Below are 19,602 nucleotides of genomic sequence, written 5' to 3'. Positions count from 1 at the left end.
ATTTTTAAACTGTGTGAAATACTGTGGGAATTGTGGGTATTTTCTGGAAAAGATTGACTCGGTAGGGCGAAAAGAGATCGGACTTTTTGCAAAGGACTCCCCTTTTTAGTTAACCTCCAAATTCCCCAGTGCAGGTAACAAACACAAGTCTATGTAAAACAAATCTGGCAAGGCCAAGGTGTTGTATTTCATTGTCAAAAAATCTCAGGCGAAATGCAAAAACAGGACATGAAGTCAGAGTTAAAATGACATTTTAATAATATACGAGAATACAAACATTATTTACACCACTTTGAATGAACAGTAAACAATTAAACACTGTCCAGCAGACAGAGTATAAACAGTACACACATACTTAAGTGACCGGATTGAATATTGTGTAGAGTAATGCAGTCAAGGCCACTTTATAACACACGCAACAGGGTGAACACTGACAAAGGAATGCTTTTGGCAGTTCATGTGAATTGCTTGTGACTTGAATTCTGACAGGATGTCTTGTGTTATCTTGAAATGATCTTGTGGGCCTGGTGATGGTCTTGAAGGTTTTCGACTGCACACTGAGTGACAATATAAATAAAGATATCAGTAACACTTCTATAAAATCTAAATCTCATAATTAAAACTCTACATGTTTATACATATACATAATAAACTTGACAATTAAAACTCTACATGTTTATAGATGAAAAATTACAGATATTACAAAACTTTTTCCCATGGCTACTTGGCTATATATTTCAACTGCTTTCAATTTTGCTACACTATTTACAAAGTTAGCCCAGGCTGTGAAATGTTCCACCATTGTATTCCATGTTTTGAGATGATTCGGTCTATCATACTGTCCAAGCCTGTCAAAGTGACGAGCCTAATCATGTGCATGCATCACTGTAGATTTCGGTGGCCTTGATATACATTCTCCTCTCCTTGTCCAGTTGGCATAAAATTGCCCTCCAGAACTCTCAGAGTCTCGTCTTCACTGGGATCCAGATGTGTGCATGGCAACACCCAAATACTGCAGTGCAGGCCTTACAAGCACAAAATTGCAAAATTTCAAAACGTACAGTACTCTTATATGTATAAAAGCGGTTGTTGGTATGTATTTACAACTGCAGTGTCAAACAGGGTTTTTGGTTGTTAGTGATTCAACCTTCAATTTGATCAAATATTCGGTCGTACTGACCGACAGATTGTTGATGAACAAATCTTATACCAAATCAGTTGCAATAATGCACACAACTGTACATTATAATCACTGTAATAGCTTCTCACATCTAGGAGTATCTCCAGCCACGATTTAGCAAGATTTAAGAGATGAACAATATTTCTTGCCCTGTTGAAAATTTCTTTTCCTTTTAAACTTTTTATTGAATAATTCACTTTTTGAATCATTGTAAGATTTCTGTCACTTTTCATTTGAATCAACTTGAAACAAGCCTTTTTTCGTGCAAACATGCAATTTTTCTCATTTAAAACAAAGGAAAAATGTGCAATGCAAGAATGATTTTGCATTTGAATATTCAAATTCGGAAAATAGTACTCGAATATTTGATAACCGATCGAATATTCAGTTAATCGGATATTCGGCACAGCCCTCAGTGGGTCAGTTTGAGAGTTGGTATCCAAATTTTCATTTCCATTCGCTGAGATCAAAGTTTTTGTTTGTGTGCAAGTGCATGTGTATTTAAGTATGCATATACTTTGCACATTTGTATATTTTGCTGTTTTTTTTCTTTTTTTTCAAGTGGATAAATTTGTCTAAGCTGTCCCATTCATTTTCAGAATTTCCATCCAATGTTCACACAACTGGACTCAAATTATTTTTTTGGGGGGGAGAGGCACCCAGGGTGCACTAGTTTTTCAAAGGGACTCAGAAAGCAAATGAACTTTGGCTTGTATATATTTCTTGTGTTCATTTTTAAGGTTTTCAAAAGTTGGGCACTGCAAATGAGGATTAACCCCCCCCACCCCCTTAGTTATGCCACCGACTTCATTTTGATCAGGGTTAAGTAGTCAAGGTGACATTGTATGTCACCATGTACCCCTTGTCCCAGCCATATATCAGTTGATTCCTTGGGTTGTAGGACATCACGGTCATCTGCATGTGGCCGTTCTGATAGGGGATATCCGCGTCAGCCAGTTCATCTCCGGTGTAAAGATTCACAGCAAAGTCTACGGTGGAGTGGAAGTTCTTGGAGCTCTTGGTAGTATACAACCAGCCGCAGATGATGAAGGCGTCCCCAGCAGAGCTCTGGGGGTGATTGGAAACAATCGTCTTGATGATTGAGAGATTTTCCAGGTCCACTCTGGACACTACAAGGTTCTGGTTGTGCTCTGTGGTCTTATATACCACCCAAAGTCCATTGTCGTCGATGGCCAGATCAAGGTAGGTATAGTCTGAGTCGTAGAGGTACCCGTATCCATTCATCCTGCGGTACAGGGCAAACGGGATGGTGCCCCGGGCTGTGACCCTCTCTGAGCTCATGTCATAGCGCACTATCTCGGGCAAGCCACCATTGTGGTAGTACAAGGCATTGTTGTAGATTACATGGCCCGTACCAGACCAGACATCTGTCAGGCGATAGTACCGAGAGTATATGCCCGACTTCAGGGCGGCCATATTTTTGTATTCTGCAACAGAAGAAACAGATTCATAAATGTAAACAGATACCCAGAACTCTTTTTCCTCTCTAGCCTCTGTAGCCTCTGTCTCTGAGTGGACACCCAGTCCAAAGTTGGAAAATGACCTTCAGATTGCAAGTGAAAATGTGATGATTGTTTAAGTGGAGACTGAAAATGTTATCCCTATTCCCAGGCCGGTCCTCATTGAGAGACATAAAAATCTACTTTTGAGTCTCTAATCTACAAATTGTCTTCCTAAGAGGTACGAAAGCAAGAGAAAATATTCAAGCAAGAAAATTAAAAGCTCTGTTCTTTGTCCTTACTTTTGCTGTTCTTTCACAACAAAAAAAGAAATTCTCATTTCATATTCTTTTCATGATCCCAGTTTTAATTAGAAATTTAATTACCACAGCAAAAAAGGGACTAAATGAATTTCAGAACTGCAAGTTCGTGCTGTTCAGAAAGCTGGGATTACAAAATGTGGGAATTTTTAAAACTTATTTTATAAACATTTTACCATAAATTACGTCTCCAAGGAGATGCTTGGTGATCCATATCTTGTCGGGGTAAGGTGGGTCTGGGGCGGTATCCTGCATCCAAGAACCCCAGTAGGTATTACCATACTCGTGGTCTACGGGAGCACCGATCTTTTCCAGCACGCACTCTGGCAATTAAAATAGGGAAAACAAGGGGGACAACATGCGAATTCGTTTGGCTGATGAACGTCTCCTTTCTGAGACAATGGACTGATTCTTGAATACTCCTTCACACATTTGACATAGGACAGCCCAACAGACCCGTCAACTATTACAAAGTAATTGAGGCATGGGCGGAAATCGGGGGGGGGACACGTCTCCCCCATGAATTTGATATGGAGGGACACAATGTCAAATATCCCCTCCATGTTTTAAGCAAAACAAAATACTAAAGGAATTGATGGATCAAGGATTTTCCTTTTTGAGTTTTTATAAATGGAATAAGATAATAAACTCAGTGTGCACAAAAAAGTGTAAATTATGTAAATTAATGTCCCCTCCCACGATCAAGGAGAGATTTCTGCCCATGATAAGAGGCAAGTAGAAACTTTGTTGAACTACGATTAAAAAAATACAAATTTCCAGAGTTGTTGAGGGCAAAAAGAAAAAAATTGGGGATTAAGTTAAGCTTGTCCTGCAAGGGCAGTAAAAAGAAGAGATGACTCGTTTGTAGACAGAGAGGGAGAACCTATTGATAGATGTTTGTATTGAGTAAACATCACTGTTTCCTGAATCAAATCCGAGTAAGATGGTCAATTTATGGGCAGAAGGCCTTGAGACATATATTTTGGGGAAGAAGGACCCACTGAACCATCTTTTATTCAATTCACAGGGTGACCTGGGTGCAACTTCGGATTGGTGGGATTTGGACCTGGTTTCACCCAGATAGAAGTACGTGTTAGAGAAAGTACCACATTATCGTTTTATGTTCCCAGTCAGTATCCAATGTAACTAGTGGCTTCAGAATGTTTGTAGGGCTTACCTGCATTTGGAGAGCTCTCCATTTCAACTGCTGGTGGTTGTTTGGGTTTTGTAGTGGGCGTGGGGTCATCTGTAGTCTTTGAAGGGGCTTGTGGTGGAATTTAAACAATTGCTGGTGAATTTAATTTATCATACTTTATTTATTATCTTATCGAACAGTTTATGACCAAAAAAAACAGATAAAACGTTAATCTCTGCTTTGAATTGCTTTTTGTAGAAGCATCAAAATTTTAACATGCTCTCACTTTTCATCTATTTTCAAGGTTTTAAAAACAAAAAAATCTTAGGGAAGAAATGGAACTGTGTAAACTAGTCAACATGCAAGCCCCTGCTGCTTGGGAAGAGTATTTCAAACTTTATTAAAATCTAACTTTCCAAGTTGAAAGGTAATGACAGTATATCTGTACTACTTGTAAATTTTCAATTTGAGTCATTACATATGTGTTATTATGAAACATATGAGCTTTCCATTGAGATTTTCTAATGTTCCCTGATAAGTGATGAAGTACGTTTTGAATGCTATGCTGAAACGATTGACTCCAAAAGCAAACACCCACAAAGCATGTTTTAGGAGGGATGACAAAATAAAGAACACAGCGTAGTAAGTGTTCTTTTGTTTAAAACTTTTCCAAAGTTCATCAGCAGGGAGAAATTTATTGAAAGAATCTTTCAGTGGAGCATACCTGGGGGGAGTCAACAGATGATAGAAAGGGGACCGGCTCATCTAATTATCACTATTTGAAATAACCTTCAGATCGGTGATTGTTTGAAAAGTCATATAAAGTTTTCTCATTTGAGCAGTTTTTAAATCTTACCTGGCTTTCCATTATCACCAGAATTGCCAAGTTCTACCATACCTGGACCACAAGGGAAAGAAAAGACAAACAAAATCTTAGCCAGTACTTCCTTATTGGTGTGGAGATCTGCCACATGACCTCCAAAGCCAGTGAATGATTTCCAAGTGCAGTTGTGAGTGGTCCACAAGTGCAAAAATGGTTTCCTGACGGGCTCTCATCAGAGGCACACTGACCAACAATAAACGGTAGAGGGGGCCTCTTCCAAGGGACTTTCAAGGAACTTGGTTGTTTCTATGACCTCTCCTCTTTTCTTCCCATTTTTCTTTTTCCATTTTTTCAAGAGGGGAAGCTGTCCTCTCTTGCCCCCTTGTGATGCCATGCACTCTGTTGGCTGAAATTGGCTCCAAAACACTGCACTTTTAAAGGTGTCCAACTTTTAAGAGGCCTCTTTATCCACACGGTTCCTTTCAAAACTACTAGCCAACCTCATCTTATATGAGTGTCACATCTCAACAAACCCTTCCTTTCGAGAAACATTTCCACTGAGGTGAACAGACGAGCATTCCTGCCCAGTCGGTATGTGTTTATTTCTTTATCGTGATGACATCAAACCTACCAGATGCGATGCCTCGGTCTCCCTTCTCTCCTTTCTGTCCTCTGGTCCCCTCTCGTCCAGGCTGTCCCTCGGGACCAAGTTTTCCTATCAAGGTAATGTGTTCCACTAAGTTGAAGTAGCTAATCACCCTGCTAAGGTTATTACATGCATAAACTTTCTATCGTTTTTATCTTGAAACTAATATAATCGAAAGGTGTAATTGGTTCCATGTTTGCCTTAAGCTGGCATGACTTGAATCAAGGTTTAAGCCCATTGGTCATGTAAATGTAGGTGTATTCTGCCTTAAAAGATATTATCAATCAGCAACTCTTCTTCACTTTTGAGATACCGGGTACCTTTGCGAGTAACAAACAGAACACACAACCCTATTCAACTCTTAATTAACCTTTCATGACACCTTTTAGAACAGTAAAAGTTCAAAAGTTTTCACTGGTTATTGATATCAAACTACATTACTTACACAAGGTTTGAGAATCTTGCCAGAAAATTTAAACACGGTCAAAGTGTCTGAATTGGCAAAAGTTCATTAATTTTCATGACTCTGTGTGCAGGTCCTTTGACATTTGTGTTTGTATCTGGGCAAAACGTAGAGAGACTGTCACTTCATTTTAACGATAGTTTCAAATAAATGTGGAAAAATTATTTGATTATTCATTTTCTACTTTAAAACAGGGAAACATTAAATAGCATCAGCACTATACCCACCTCGGTCTCCTTTGTCTCCTTTTTGTCCAGGAGATCCCTGGGTTCCATTGGCTCCAGGTAACCCCGGTACCCCTATGGGACCCGGTAACCCATCTGAGCCTCTGTCACCCATGTCCCCCTTGGCCCCTTCCTTGCCCGGAAGCCCATCGATGCCCGGTTGGCCTTGTAGCCCCGGGTCCCCAACAGGCCCTCGGGGTCCAGGAGGTCCTGGGTCCCCATTTTCACCAGGATCGCCTGGGTAGCCAAAGGATCCAGCCAGGCCCTTCGCACCCGGAGTGCCTTTCATGCCAGGTGGGCCTACGGGGCCCTGTGGGCCCACTATCCCAGCCTCCCCAGTGTCACCTTTATCCCCTCGGGGGCCCTGCTCTCCCTGTTTCCCATTGGGGCCAATGGGGCCTGGTGAACCCCTCAGCCCGGGTGGACCCTGGATAAGCTTGCGAGTCTCATTGTCCAATTCCATCAATTCCTTAAGGAAAGCAGTAACTGGGGAGAAATCGAAATAAATTGTTTTTCAAAAAACCAAATATGTGGTATTCAATCATATCTATATAAATGTGAACTCGTGAAAAATTTATTACACTCTTAAACAAAGTGCTGAGCAACATGTTTATATTGATTTGTGAAGCTTTAATTTTTAAAAGTGATTGCTTAATTGACGTAAAAATCATATCTGTACTGTGGGATTACAGTTGAAGCTTTCTGCTTTTCAAGTATACTGCAATTTAAAATGGTAGAATAGGAATTGACAGAACATCCTGAGGTTGCCTCAAAGAGAATTTATGTGCAAGAAAGGTTCAAACATAATACCAAATGACTCAACGTCAACTCAACCTTGCATTTTTTTGGCAATGAGTACAGGCACCAGTGGTGTAACTAGGGTAACATTTCAGGGAGTGGGGCAGTACCCAGGGGTGCAGCCATTTTTTCAGGAGGCACAGAAAGCAGAATGAACAATGGCTTGTACACAGGTTGAGCGCATTTCAAAAATTCAAATGGAGTGCTTCCAAGGGGCCAGATGCCCCCCAAAGGAATGCCACTGGTAGACACAAGTGTTTAGGGTCTTCTCATAAGTGTCATAATATCTCTCTGCCATCACTTAATAACTCCCATTTTGAGGATTTGGATCGATCTCTTCCAACGTGATGAAGCCAAGTTCAAAAGGTCTCACCATTACACAGATCTCCCATTTCTCCCCTCACTCTGGGTGGTCCAATGGGTCCAGTATCACCTACATTTCCTTGGTCACCTTTCTCACCTTGTGAATAAGAATACCACAGACACTTCACTTCACTTCCATCTACTGTAAACTATAGCTAGGTCGATATTTTGATACAGCAATCTTGGTATGCAATCTTAAAGAGAGGGTGAACAGAAAATAGATGTTTGTCAAAGGCTATCCCAAAAGAGGGAATAAGCCAAGAACCAAGAATTCATCTTTTAATTAGAAACACAGTGGTAAAAGCTACCGGGGAGAAATAGGATACGTTTTAAATTTGAACTCCATTTTCAATTTCATGTGACATTCATGAATATCTCAGGTTATCCATTAATATTCGTCGAAAGCCTGTCACATGGGGGTTTTTAACCGATGATAGAGATATCAACTGGTTTCAAACACTTTTACATCTAATATATGAAATGTTGACTCCTGTTGTCTTAGTTACTTAATTTGTTATTTCTTTGTGACCTCTAATATGGGAGATTCACTATAGTGTGTCTCGAAGAGTTTGAAACACATTGGCCAATCACAACATGCAAAGTCTGTCGACAGATTTTGCACATAGTGAATGGCCAATGCATTGCAAACTCTTGGAGGCGCACTGTTGTGAATCGCCCATATTATAGATAATTAAATCTATAATATTTTTATATGTCTGTTTGCTGTCATTTTATTTTTAAATGACTGAGAAAGTACTCTTCCTGCATTCATGACAAATAAATAAGCCTGAAACACAAACTTTTGTGGACTCTAACTCCCTCGCAAGTTGCACAACACTAATAATGTATCTGCACTTCATAGTCAAATTTTCACTCTGTCAAATCTCACAGCACACCAATTTCCATAGGGAGATTTCTGTTTGTGCACACACATCAGGAAAATATGGATATTCCACTAATTATATTTTTGCCCCAAAAGGTTCTTATGAATGGGAATAAAAGCATGATGGGTCTGGATTTAGACTATCACATTTTAAAGCGGAAGGAGGCATGACATTGTTACTGTGTCGTTCTTGGCCCAAGTACTGAGTTTAATATTGTCCCATTACCCTATTATTGGCATAATTAAATACTATATACCTTTTGGTCCAGCAGCCCCATCAGGACCTATAAGCCCCTCTTGTCCTCTTTCACCCTTCTGACCTCTGGCGCCCTCCAGCCCAGTGTCACCTCTACGACCCCTGGGCCCTGGTGGTCCAATTGCACCCACATCACCCTTTGCACCTTTCACGCCTGCTGTGCCATTCGGGCCCTCAGGTCCTTGTGGACCTAGGTCACCCTGGGGACCCATGTCACCCTTATAGCCCCTGAGACCTGCCTCACCCTTTTCACCTTTCGGGCCTTGGGGACCAGGTGGGCCAGGGGGACCTGCAAGCTGCTGCTTTGCTGCGGCAGAAGTTGGAAGAAGTAACTCTGCCATCATGTCAGCATCTGCAAAGAAAGCATTCCCTAAAATTATCTATTTCATGCAGTTGTAACTTCCAAGATTGAATCTCGAGCAATAACAAAATTATCGTCACGTAAAATCTTTTGAAATAGTGTCTGACTGTCAGGATGGGCCCTAAATGAATTGCACAGTACTTTCCACTTGCAATCCACAGCATTTAAAACCAAGTGACTTGCCTTTCATTCAATGAATAACATGCCAATAAAAAAAAAATAAAGATCTAAATACTGGGGTACATGATGTTGACAAATCAAATTACCGGGGTCAACACAAGAGCAGTTTGTGCCATCCTTGCCGGCCTCTCCTTTCAATCCTTGCATGCCCGCTGGTCCAGTGTCACCTTGGTCACCTTTCATCCGAATTGGTCCTGGGAAAACCAGTTCACCCTTCTCACCTTTATCCCCCTTCATTCCGTGCTTACCATGTCGGCCATGGTTGCCTGGAACACCTTGCTCTCCAGGGGGTCCAATCTCACCAGAATCACCCTTTTGTCCTGGGCTTCCATCAGGGCCCTGGGACCCAATGGCTCCAGGTGGGCCAATTGGTCCTTGGGGACCTACCGGTCCTGGCTCCCCTACTTCACCCTTTTGTCCTGGATCACCAGGCATCCCATCAAGTCCAGCTAGCCCCGGATCACCTCTGGGTCCTTGGGGTCCCTCATCCCCTATGTCACCCTTCTGTCCTAGTTCACCAGGTGGACCCATTGGTCCAACATCCCCCTGGTCACCTCTAGCCCCTGGTGGCCCCTGTGGTCCTGCTTCACCACTTTGACCCGGAGGTCCAGAAGGTCCGATCTCCCCAGCTTCACCCTTGGGTCCAGGCTGCCCAATTACTGTTCCCAGTGCCAACTCTGTTGTTTTCTCCAGCAACAGGGTGAAATCTGTCAGAGGGAACACAGCTTCTCTAATCAAAGTTTTCACTTTTGTTTTCGTTAATTATTTTGCATGATTGCCGATACTACATGATACCAAAGATAGAGCACAGCATACAGTCACATGTACAGTCAAAGTAAAGGTCAAGTAATCAAGTTGACTTGATTTTGTAAAGCAACATAGTGCAAATAAGCTTAGGCTGGGTTCAAGTTCTCTTGATATAAAAACTTCCTGGAGTATATGCAAGTTTCAAACGGAGAACAGCTTTTAACTTGACAACTCATTTTGTAAGACAGCCTGCGTTGGAGTCTATGACCTCCAGCCTAGAACTGCATGCTTTGGAAACTGTTGCAAGTTCTAAAGTTCTTCATTCCCAAAGGAATAATCTCCCTCTAGAAAGAAAAATAACTAAATCTTTGCCAGACAGATTATTCAAGAAATCTTTGGTATTTTTCGATCTAAAATCACTTTTTTCTACAGTAGCCTTTGGCTTCTGAATGTGGAGAACACCTAGCTAACAGAAGTGCAGGCCAAAATCAGATATCTAGAGGACAGACATCAACCAAGTAATTGAAAATCATGATCGTAACAAACACAACTAATGTCAGCCAGGGTAGACTGCTGTGGGATTAGCGTCCATTCCAAAGAGAGTTATTCCTAATCACTTGATGCCCTGCAGAGCCCTGGGGGTTAAGCACCTGCTCGTTAAACGGACAGACAAGGGACTTGACTTCCCTTAACATTTGCTGTCAACAACCACGTCTGCACTGTAGCCTTTCAAATTACGGAATCTGGCAGTTCCCAATTGTAGCATCAGATTCCAGAGCTACGAAAGCTAGGACATCATTTCTTTGGGGAATCAGGACCTAATAGGAATTGGAATCCATTCACATGGGCTTTCATGAGAGTTTTTCAATAAGTGAGGTCAGAGTTCATTTAGGACTGTCAGTTGCAACACATGTGTTGAAGGAACAGCAACAGGAATGGTAAATTTAAGCCCCTTTAGTGTGTGCCTAGTCAACTGAGTATTTTGCTGTTTTTAGAATTATAAAACAATAAAACTTAGAAAAGGTTGGACTAAAATTTCCCAACATTGTGAAACTTTTCCTTTTTCATGAACAGTTTGTATTTTCTAAAGAATTATTTCAATTTTTCTTTTCCAAAAACATGCACATTCATGGATTATAACACCCAATCAGCTTTGAAGAAAACTTTAAAGACGTAAAAGGCAGATGGTTAAAACTGGCCTGCAACCAAGCAGGCTTAAAATATTTCAATGGTGCATGTACATTAAACAGCACACAGTAAGGGGATTATCAATGCAGGGGTGTCAATGTAACAGGTGGAAGTATATATCTCCCTCAACACTTCATGGCTGGGGGATGGGCCATTGACAATGAGAACAGCCCCAAAACTTTGAAAACACCAATTTTCGCATGAAGTAATATAAAGCATTGTTCAGCAGGGTTAAGCACCCAAGTAAACAAATGATGTACCTCTTTCTAATGAATAGCACCTCTGGTACGGTAACATGGTGTCCATCATCCTCCTCTCGCACCCCTTTGAAATTTCCGTCAGGCAATATTTTGATTTTGTCACATCCACCCCCCCCAAACACACTCGCGAGAAAGAATTTATGCCACCGACTTCACACATGCTTGTTTTACCCCATTTTACCACGTTTCAGTACAGCAGATGACCGGACCGTTACACTGGGACAAAATGTACTCACTGTCTGAGCTGCAGTTGCAGTTCTTACCCTCTTCCCCGGGCCTTCCTGGTTCACCCATCGGGCCCTCTGCACCCTGCTTACCCGGAGGGCCTTGTGGTCCTGGGCTACCCTGTTTGCCAGCTGGACCTTGGGGTCCTGAGGGAAAAAAGACCAAGGGGTTTTGACTGGACCAATAGTGCGTACATTTCTTGAAATCTTCCAGCTACTCCAATGAAATACGTAGGTTTTGTGTCCTGCAGACGAACATCAGACTATTTTTTCTAGAAATGCTTTTCAAAAGTATTTTCATATTCACAGAAAGGAGGTACAGCACTATTTCTGAAACTCTGACACTTGCAATTCATGAAAAAAAAATTGGCAACAGACCGGAAGAAGTGACAACTTGTTTCTTTGCCCCTTGGATATGCTACTACAGGGTTCCTGCACCTTAAGGACAATTAAATTCCATGACCTTGCCATGACTTTTCCATGACCAAATTATGGAAATTCAAGACCCAATATTTGGACTATTCAGACTTTTAAAGTTGCGAATAGATCATGCATTTTATGCACTTATTTCTGATAATAGAAATCACACACAATGTTTGAAAAATTCCATAACTTTTCCAAGACTTTAGTCATTTTTACAAAATTCCATGACTTTTCCAGGCCTGGAAAACAAAAACAAATTTCCATGACTTTTTCATAACTTTTCCAGGCCGTGGGAACCCTGCTACTATAAGCTATCATCCATGCCTAAAACAGGCTGTAAAAAAGCACAAACCAGCTACGACAGCATGTAAAGAAGCTCTTTCCTTTAGTTAAGTAATCTGATTTTTTTTTAATCACATTTATCGGTTTTGGGGTAGGACTTTTTCAGAGAATTAAAAATGAAATAAGCACGATAAAGAGGAAATGTGCCATTTCTTTTCTTTAAACTTAAACCAAACTATCAAATGATCATTTTTGTATTTATGTCCACCACAAGTCCTCGGAAGTCCAATGCAAGCCCATCATAAGTTAAGTGTAAAAGCCAAGTCACAAGCCATTCAAATGAAGTTTGATAGTATTCCTTTGTCATTCACCCTACTACATATAAAGATGGGACTTGTGAAAAGACTTATGAAGGGGTTGTGAAAGGACTTGTGACGGACAACACTGGTACAGATCAAGTAATTAGCAGATTTGCAGGCTATAGCTGGCTGGATGACAGAATGCTTTGCTTATCAGCTGATCTGTTGATGAATGAATGAAACAAACATCAAAATTCAAGTTTCTTAATTTTCTTCCCTGATTTTGAAAGCTTGATTTTTCGACACAGCACTTCAAATTGAAAGATGCACGCAGGAGTAAAATCTCCATAGAAGCTTGCCAACAGGTATTTACTTTCCCCTTCTTTAATCCGCTTTTGTGCCTAGCAGGTCAGGTGCCCCCTTTCTGTTACCCAGAATTCCCCCCCTCCCAGCCCGGCCCAACAATCAAGGTGGCAAATAGCTTCAACAATTCAAATTACCACAATGTGTAACATTGTTTATCTAACCAGATGCTATTACCTCCAACAGTGGGTATTCTGCTTTTTCCAAGAAAGTTGATGGAAAAAAATTATTTGAGCTCAAAGTCAAAGAACCTTCACCCCCAAGCTCGGTGGTCAATTGTTAATGTCTGCTCTGGATCACAGGTTAAAGACCTACTCAGAGTCACACAAGTTATGAAGTTTTCCAAAATAGTTGAAAAGTTCTGTAAGAGTGTATAGCGCTTAACATCCTTACTCTGATAAAGGCACAACCCACAATTTTGAAACAAACAAAACAAACGAACAAACAAACCAAAGAGACAACAGAAAGCAAGGTCAGTTCAAAATGATTTCTTCAAGCCACCTCTAGTAACTGTAATCTACCTAAAGATTAGACTGCGGAATACAATTCTAACACACATTCCGTTATCATCTCTGGATCAGACAGCTTCTAATAATAAATACATATAGCTTGTCACTGGCAAGACGTGGTCTTCATAATACTGACTGGCCTTTCAAGACATAATTATGATCAGACAGTTGTTAAAGTATTTCTAAGTTTTGAAGGAGCCATTACAGAGATGGTTTCTGACAGAACCATTGACTGCTTGTTTCCATCAAGATGAAGGGTATCATGCAATCTTTTTCCATCAACACTTTTCCAAACAGGGGTAGAGAAGTAAGCAGGAAGGATCTTTCATATTGATGAAGACCCTGGACTAGTGACCAGACTCCTCGTTCTTTGAGTAAGGCCTCGTGTTGGGATTTTTTACTATTCTGGCTTCTCTCAGTTATTCTTTCTGGTCTCTTTACCAAAGAGGGGGAAGTCGACTGAATTTCATATGCTCCAGCAACTCCTCTTCTAAACAATACTTAACGTTAAAGTAACTAGAAACTTTTCATTGAGTGTAAAAATTATTAAGTTAACGTGACCTATGACCACATGCTCAAAATATGTAGACTTTGCCAGTGAACAAGACACGTTCACACCATACACAAGTACTCACATCTGGTTAAGCACATTACCCGTTAGCACTTTAAGTTTACCATCTCGTGAACTTGTAAATCTATTCAGGCGCGATCCCTGACTGTACGCATTAGGCCTGTGGGCCACTGTCATTCAGCCACATATTTATAGCTTGCCTGACCTAGAAAGTCTGGATGCAGGCTCATGAGGAAAACAAACACTGCCAAGTCTAAGTTGGATTGCATGTATGTGATTACATTAACTCCAAAAAGAGAGCAGCGTATATTACTACCCAGATTGTAAGTACTGAATATGATTTCAGTACACTGTATTGGGGAGGAGGTCAAAGTATTCAGCAGCAACAGACTGTGATGAGACCACCAACAGCAGCAACCTGAGGTATTTTCAAGAAAACAGGCCTCCTGTTTTCCTCTTTTTTTCAATTATTTCCAATTTGTTTTCCATACAGGGACAACTGTACAAAGTGCCCTCGATCTTCTTACCCTTTCACAGCGCCGATGCGCCAACTGTGACAAGATATCTACAGAAGTATCGCACGTAGTTCAAGCACCAAAACCAAATGAAGGGGTGAATGTGCAAAATTTTAGCAGGGGGGAGGGCACAAATTTCGAGGGCCAGGTCCCAATTGTGTGAAGTTGGAAAAACTGAGTGCAAAGAAGTTATGACCCGTAAAGTTCTGATTCCATAAATTCGATAAAGCCTTGTTTTCCTTCCTCTATATTGATACCATCCATCATCATTATTTTTAATGCTAATAAGTTTTTATGCTGCTAACTCACCCCAGAAAAATGACACCAATATTAAATAGAGTACCGATTTGTGACGTCACTGTGAACCAGAAAGTGCAGTGCAAACGAATGGAGTACACACGCGTGTTGGTTCACGCGCTGGTTCTCGCGCTAATGCCTTTTACACACTAGTTGTGCGCGTGACATATTCACTTCGGTACTCTATTTTGCTTTGAAATTACAAGGAAAGGTTCGGGGTTTTATGTCAGATTTCAGACTATAGATCTTTAATAAGAGCTTTTTGTCATCTTTTTGTATCCCATAACAAACAGATAAGATGAACTTTGTATTGTTTTTGTTTAAGAGGTCAACTTTGTGTTGCAAACATCAGCACAATGACTCCTTTTTTCTTCCATTTTTGTCACCGGAATTCCACTTGAGATGAATCTTTTGTTGATGTGTCTGATTTGTGGTGAGTTCTCTTGATAAAGTCACCTAACAGCAGGTCCAAAGATTATCAGCAGTCTACGGGCCAACTGGAAGCCGTACAGCTTCCAGGCAATTGTGAATGCCAACAATCCAGCACATGCTATGGTAAACACATCCACATATTCTACCTACTGGCCATGGCTCCAGGATTGCTTTATATTTAGCATACTGCATGTACACTGAGAATGGGTTCGTACAATTAGCGTTTCAGAAGAACAAAAAAATATGGCCCAAATCATGTCAACACTTCCATCCTTTTCTGTTTTTTAATTTTATTTGACAGAATGCGGATAAACAACTAATTTCGATAAATGTAAGGATGCATTAAATATGACAAAATGACAGAGACAAGGGCTCAAACCTTCTACACTATCACAAAGCATTGCTTTGTGCAAAAGACAAATTTTCCATGTCACTTGAATTATGGGCATTTTTTTGGATCTAGTGTTAACATTTTCCAATTATATCTTGACATTATGAGGCACACAAGTACAACATTCACATGCAGCGAGAAAATTCCACAAACATACAGTGTAACAAAAAAATAATGATGAAACCCAAAACATGATTGATATTAAAATGACAACAAAAAAATTCAAGAAACGGTTTCCCTCACCTGGTGGACATTTGCTTATAGTCTTGTTACAAAATGCTGTGATCGAGTCAATCTGTGAAAAAAAAGTATGGCAAATATTTTATTCCTTCTCTGTCAGCATTTGTTTATTAAGTAAACTACGGTATTCCTGTGACATCCACTTAAAAGTAAGAAAGCTTTAAATAATAAGATCTATTTAGGAAGAAATAAACCGGTTAATGTGATTTTAAAGTCACCCAAAGCAAATACACATAGCTAGAAATATTACTTTGATTTTTCTACATTCCTGATCGGAACACATTCTTGATAAGAACAAAAACTTTCCAACATGTGAGACAAAATAAATTCCAATACAAAGTATTTCATATTATCCAACACTAGACATGAAAAAAGCTGAGGGACTGGATTATGGATACAAATAGTGCGGACACAAAACAGTAAGAAGAAAGCAAAAAACCTAGTAGTTTAGCAGTGATATAATGAAACCTTGAAAGGGGGTTTCTGCAAGCCCTAATCCCTAGTGCCACTCAGAAGAACTAGCTCTTCCTGGAACAACTTCCAATAAAGAAGGGGGGAAGCATACAACCCACACACTTTACAACAGCCTAAACTCATTTCTGAAGACAATTGGAAGTGCAACCCTTAAAATATTGACAAATTTATGAGGGTTTCACCCCTTAAGGCTCAACATCTGATGCCATTTTGCCACACAGCCATACTCTGACAGCAAGAGGTGAGCAGACAATGGGTCAAGGATCCTGCGTGAAAAACTAGTCTCTACCATTCCATTCACTGGAGAAGGTGGAAAAAAATTGTTTACATTTTCTCTCTTGGATGCTGCCTTTTGTGAAAAGAAAAAGAAGTTCAGAATACCCCAAATGCTACTTGTGGAAGGACCCCTGGGCAAGGTATGTAAACACGGCGATGTGTCTGTTCAAATACTACTGTTTGGTTGGGGTTTTCAGAGGTCTCCTTTGATACCAGTGTATTGAGGCATGTACTGGTAATTCCATGTACATGTACTTTCATGTAGCACATGCAGTTGTCACACCATGGACTTAAGACACACTGTGCTTATTAACATTTTTAGGGGATCCCAAGAGATTGTGATAGCTGCCCGACATGAACTTTTTTGTTTTCTTTTAAAATCGTTGGCAAATATCATGTTTCCTTGATCTTAGAAACTGCAGACTATTGTTGATTGATTGATTGTTAAGCTGTTCAGTCTTGACATTACATTACCATGTTCAGAAAATGAGAAAATTCTTTATGTTTTATTGTACGTCGAAGGTCAAAATATCCTAAATCTCTGGGCAGGGGCAAACAGCATGAAATCATTAAATTAAAAATGTTCAAGTCCATAATTAACATTTTAAATGAAAAATATGGTAAAGTGCCCTTAATCTGGGGTAAATGTTCAAAACATTCCATCCATCATGCTGCAAGCACACTCTATGCCTTTGTTCATTGGAAACTTGCTGACATTTTGACAAATCATGCCGAGTTATCGGGATCAGAGTAAAGTAAACAGCAATTGTCAATGAAAACAGACTGAGCCTGGGTGGTGTTTACAATATAGGGCCAGAGATCCCAAGGTACCAGAGTGTATGGTCCTCATGTGTATCTCCTGTGTGTACATGTTCAGATTTTATCTATCCCAGACGAGGAGGAAATGCTCCTCTGACTGGGATCAGTAGCAAGATGGTCCACTGGCGATAAGTGATGTGTCTCAATGTCAAGTTGTTTACAAATTACTGCTGGTGTATAAGCTGATGCCTCCAAAACAAATCGGGTTTCAAAGATTCGTCATAGACTGCATGTGTAACTATCAGAGAGAGAGCTAGCATAATATAATGTGGGTATGCTGGTTGCACCCTAAACATTAGTTGCACAAACGTTCTTATTACATCTTGCCAACTTATTAAGGGATTTACATTTTACTCCTTTGAGACAAGGGTTACGTGCAATTACTGAAAATAATGCACAAGACAGGGCAAAACTGAAGATGGGAGCTCATAAAAAATAGTGCTAGAAGTTGATGGGAAAGTGAATTGAAAGAACCTCGCACACAAAATGTACTTCCCAGCAAAAATGCAAAGATACATGTTTGTGCCGAATAAATATGAACATGACGCCTTTAATTAGGACCAAATCTGCACTCACCAAGTTGACTCCCACTGGGCCTTGTTGGAAAAAAATCAGGGTCTCAAATCAATTTCTTACGGGGAATTTAGAATTGCAATTCATTCTTGTCATTGGTAATTTCTCCACTGAAAAGGAAAGCCTGGGGGAGGTGAAAATGAGGGCTGGGCCGTTTTATAAAATAAAGTATAGCAGACATCAGCTTCTGAACTTCTTTTATTCGTGATCTCAAATGACTTCAGGCCTGTTTGAAAAGACCAGGACCCTTTGGGGGCAGGTCAAGCAAAATGGGACTCCAGGACCAAACCACGCAGAAGAAATCCAGTGAAAACAAGCACTATTTCAATGGTCCTGGTGTGGTGGGAGCTCCCCCCCCCCCTGGGTGTTGGGCCCACATAGAACCAGGCTTCCGTTCTGATGGTGTATTGTTGACACTGAATATTTTTATGGCCACACCTGGGGGATAATTGTAGCAATAATACTGTCGGGAACACTGAGAAAGTTCCCCCACCTCCAGTGTATCAATTTTCACCTGTGAATTGTTTCCAGATGTTGACTCTGAGTGCACCTTTGATCTTTAGGGGTTGGGTTCCAAAACTTTCACCCCTCTTTTGTTGAAGAGGGGTTCATGTTTCCTTTTGTAGGGCAATGACCAAGGTTTTTCTCACCTTATCTCGGTAAGTTTGTTTTTGAACCAATAAAATGAAACACTTGGCTAAAATGATAAACACTTATCAGTAGTGCCTGTTATTATAGGATAGAAGAGCTTGATTTTAACAAATTACAAGACAAATTCAAGTACAACCCTCCACAATAGTTAACCCCCCAACAAAAAAATCACATCTTGTAGGAAATTTCAGCAGGTAATTGGAAATGACATTCATGTACATGTACTCATTTCCCACATGTAACTTGTTATCATCACATCCAGCTTTAATACGAAAACGCTCACGTAACTGAAACTTTTCAGCGAGAAAGTAAACCTTTTCACTCACCGAAATGGTAATAGGTAGTCTGGCATAAGCCTCGATGGACGTGGCCCTAAATGAATTAGGATCCTCGTCCCCTTGAGTGACTCCTCTACGCACCCTGTTCAGCCCCCGCAGGTCATCGGTGCCCCGCTCGCCTGGTGCGCTCAGCTCCAACTCGGCTCGTACTTGGCTTTCGTGATGATGACGGCGGCGATGTTGGTGCTCCGCCGCCTGGATACCACCGCGGTCATTGTGCCCGGGGCCCCGTGCCGAGTCACCCGTGGAGCCGCTCGACGGCAGAACGGTGATGTCAAACAGCATCTCGCCGTCCGGACACGAACATTTCTGGCCAAGCTCGGTTCTCAGCTGCGTCACGAAGACGTAGGTGACCACAAAACAGGCTAACGTGAAGATCGACAGCAGTGCTAAGCCAAAATACAGGATTTTGACGTGACGAGTGTGGACACCATCGCCGGCTTTGTCCCCCGCCATCTTCAGTACTGTGCACACTAATCGGCTTCCGTGTGCCACTTTATAGTCATCGAAATGTTCCACAGTGCTGAACACACGACGTGCGCGTTTCCTAGGATGACCTCACGTAAACTTTCAACCAATGGGAGTTGTATGACTAATTAATTACCTCCCTGCAGACGGCAGGTGCGTTTCGTCAATCA

The 19,602-nt window shown here is 40.9% G+C and overlaps 2 protein-coding genes across 2 annotated transcripts in view; one reads left to right on the top strand and one right to left on the bottom strand.

The window, feature by feature from the left end:
* Positions 1 to 234: 234 nt before the first annotated feature.
* Positions 235 to 19,470, bottom strand: LOC110986800 (uncharacterized). Its single transcript, XM_022249009.2, has 12 exons — positions 18,953 to 19,470; positions 15,837 to 15,888; positions 11,524 to 11,658; positions 9,179 to 9,799; positions 8,553 to 8,903; positions 7,423 to 7,509; positions 6,255 to 6,737; positions 5,550 to 5,633; positions 4,952 to 4,993; positions 4,138 to 4,224; positions 3,137 to 3,283; positions 235 to 2,628 (listed from the first exon to the last, which is right to left on the bottom strand). The coding sequence occupies exons 1-12, from the start codon at positions 19,418 to 19,420 to the stop codon at positions 2,003 to 2,005; spliced, it is 3,183 nt and encodes a 1,060-aa protein (XP_022104701.2). The 5' UTR covers positions 19,421 to 19,470; the 3' UTR covers positions 235 to 2,002.
* Positions 16,545 to 19,602, top strand: part of LOC110986786 (uncharacterized) — a 128,118-nt gene continuing 125,060 nt past the window's right edge. The window contains exon 1 of the mRNA XM_087137327.1: positions 16,545 to 16,723. Coding sequence (XP_086993453.1) covers positions 16,694 to 16,723 — 30 coding nt within the window. The 5' untranslated portion in view covers positions 16,545 to 16,693. The remainder of the gene's footprint in view (positions 16,724 to 19,602) is intronic.

The sequence above is a fragment of the Acanthaster planci genome, linkage group LG05, assembly GCF_054643075.1.
Source record: "Acanthaster planci isolate LZ-2023a linkage group LG05, COTS_SCS, whole genome shotgun sequence".
Taxonomy (NCBI): Eukaryota; Metazoa; Echinodermata; class Asteroidea; order Valvatida; family Acanthasteridae; genus Acanthaster; species Acanthaster planci.
Note: the sequence above shows the minus strand (reverse complement) of the source record. Positions and strands in the feature narration are given on the sequence as shown.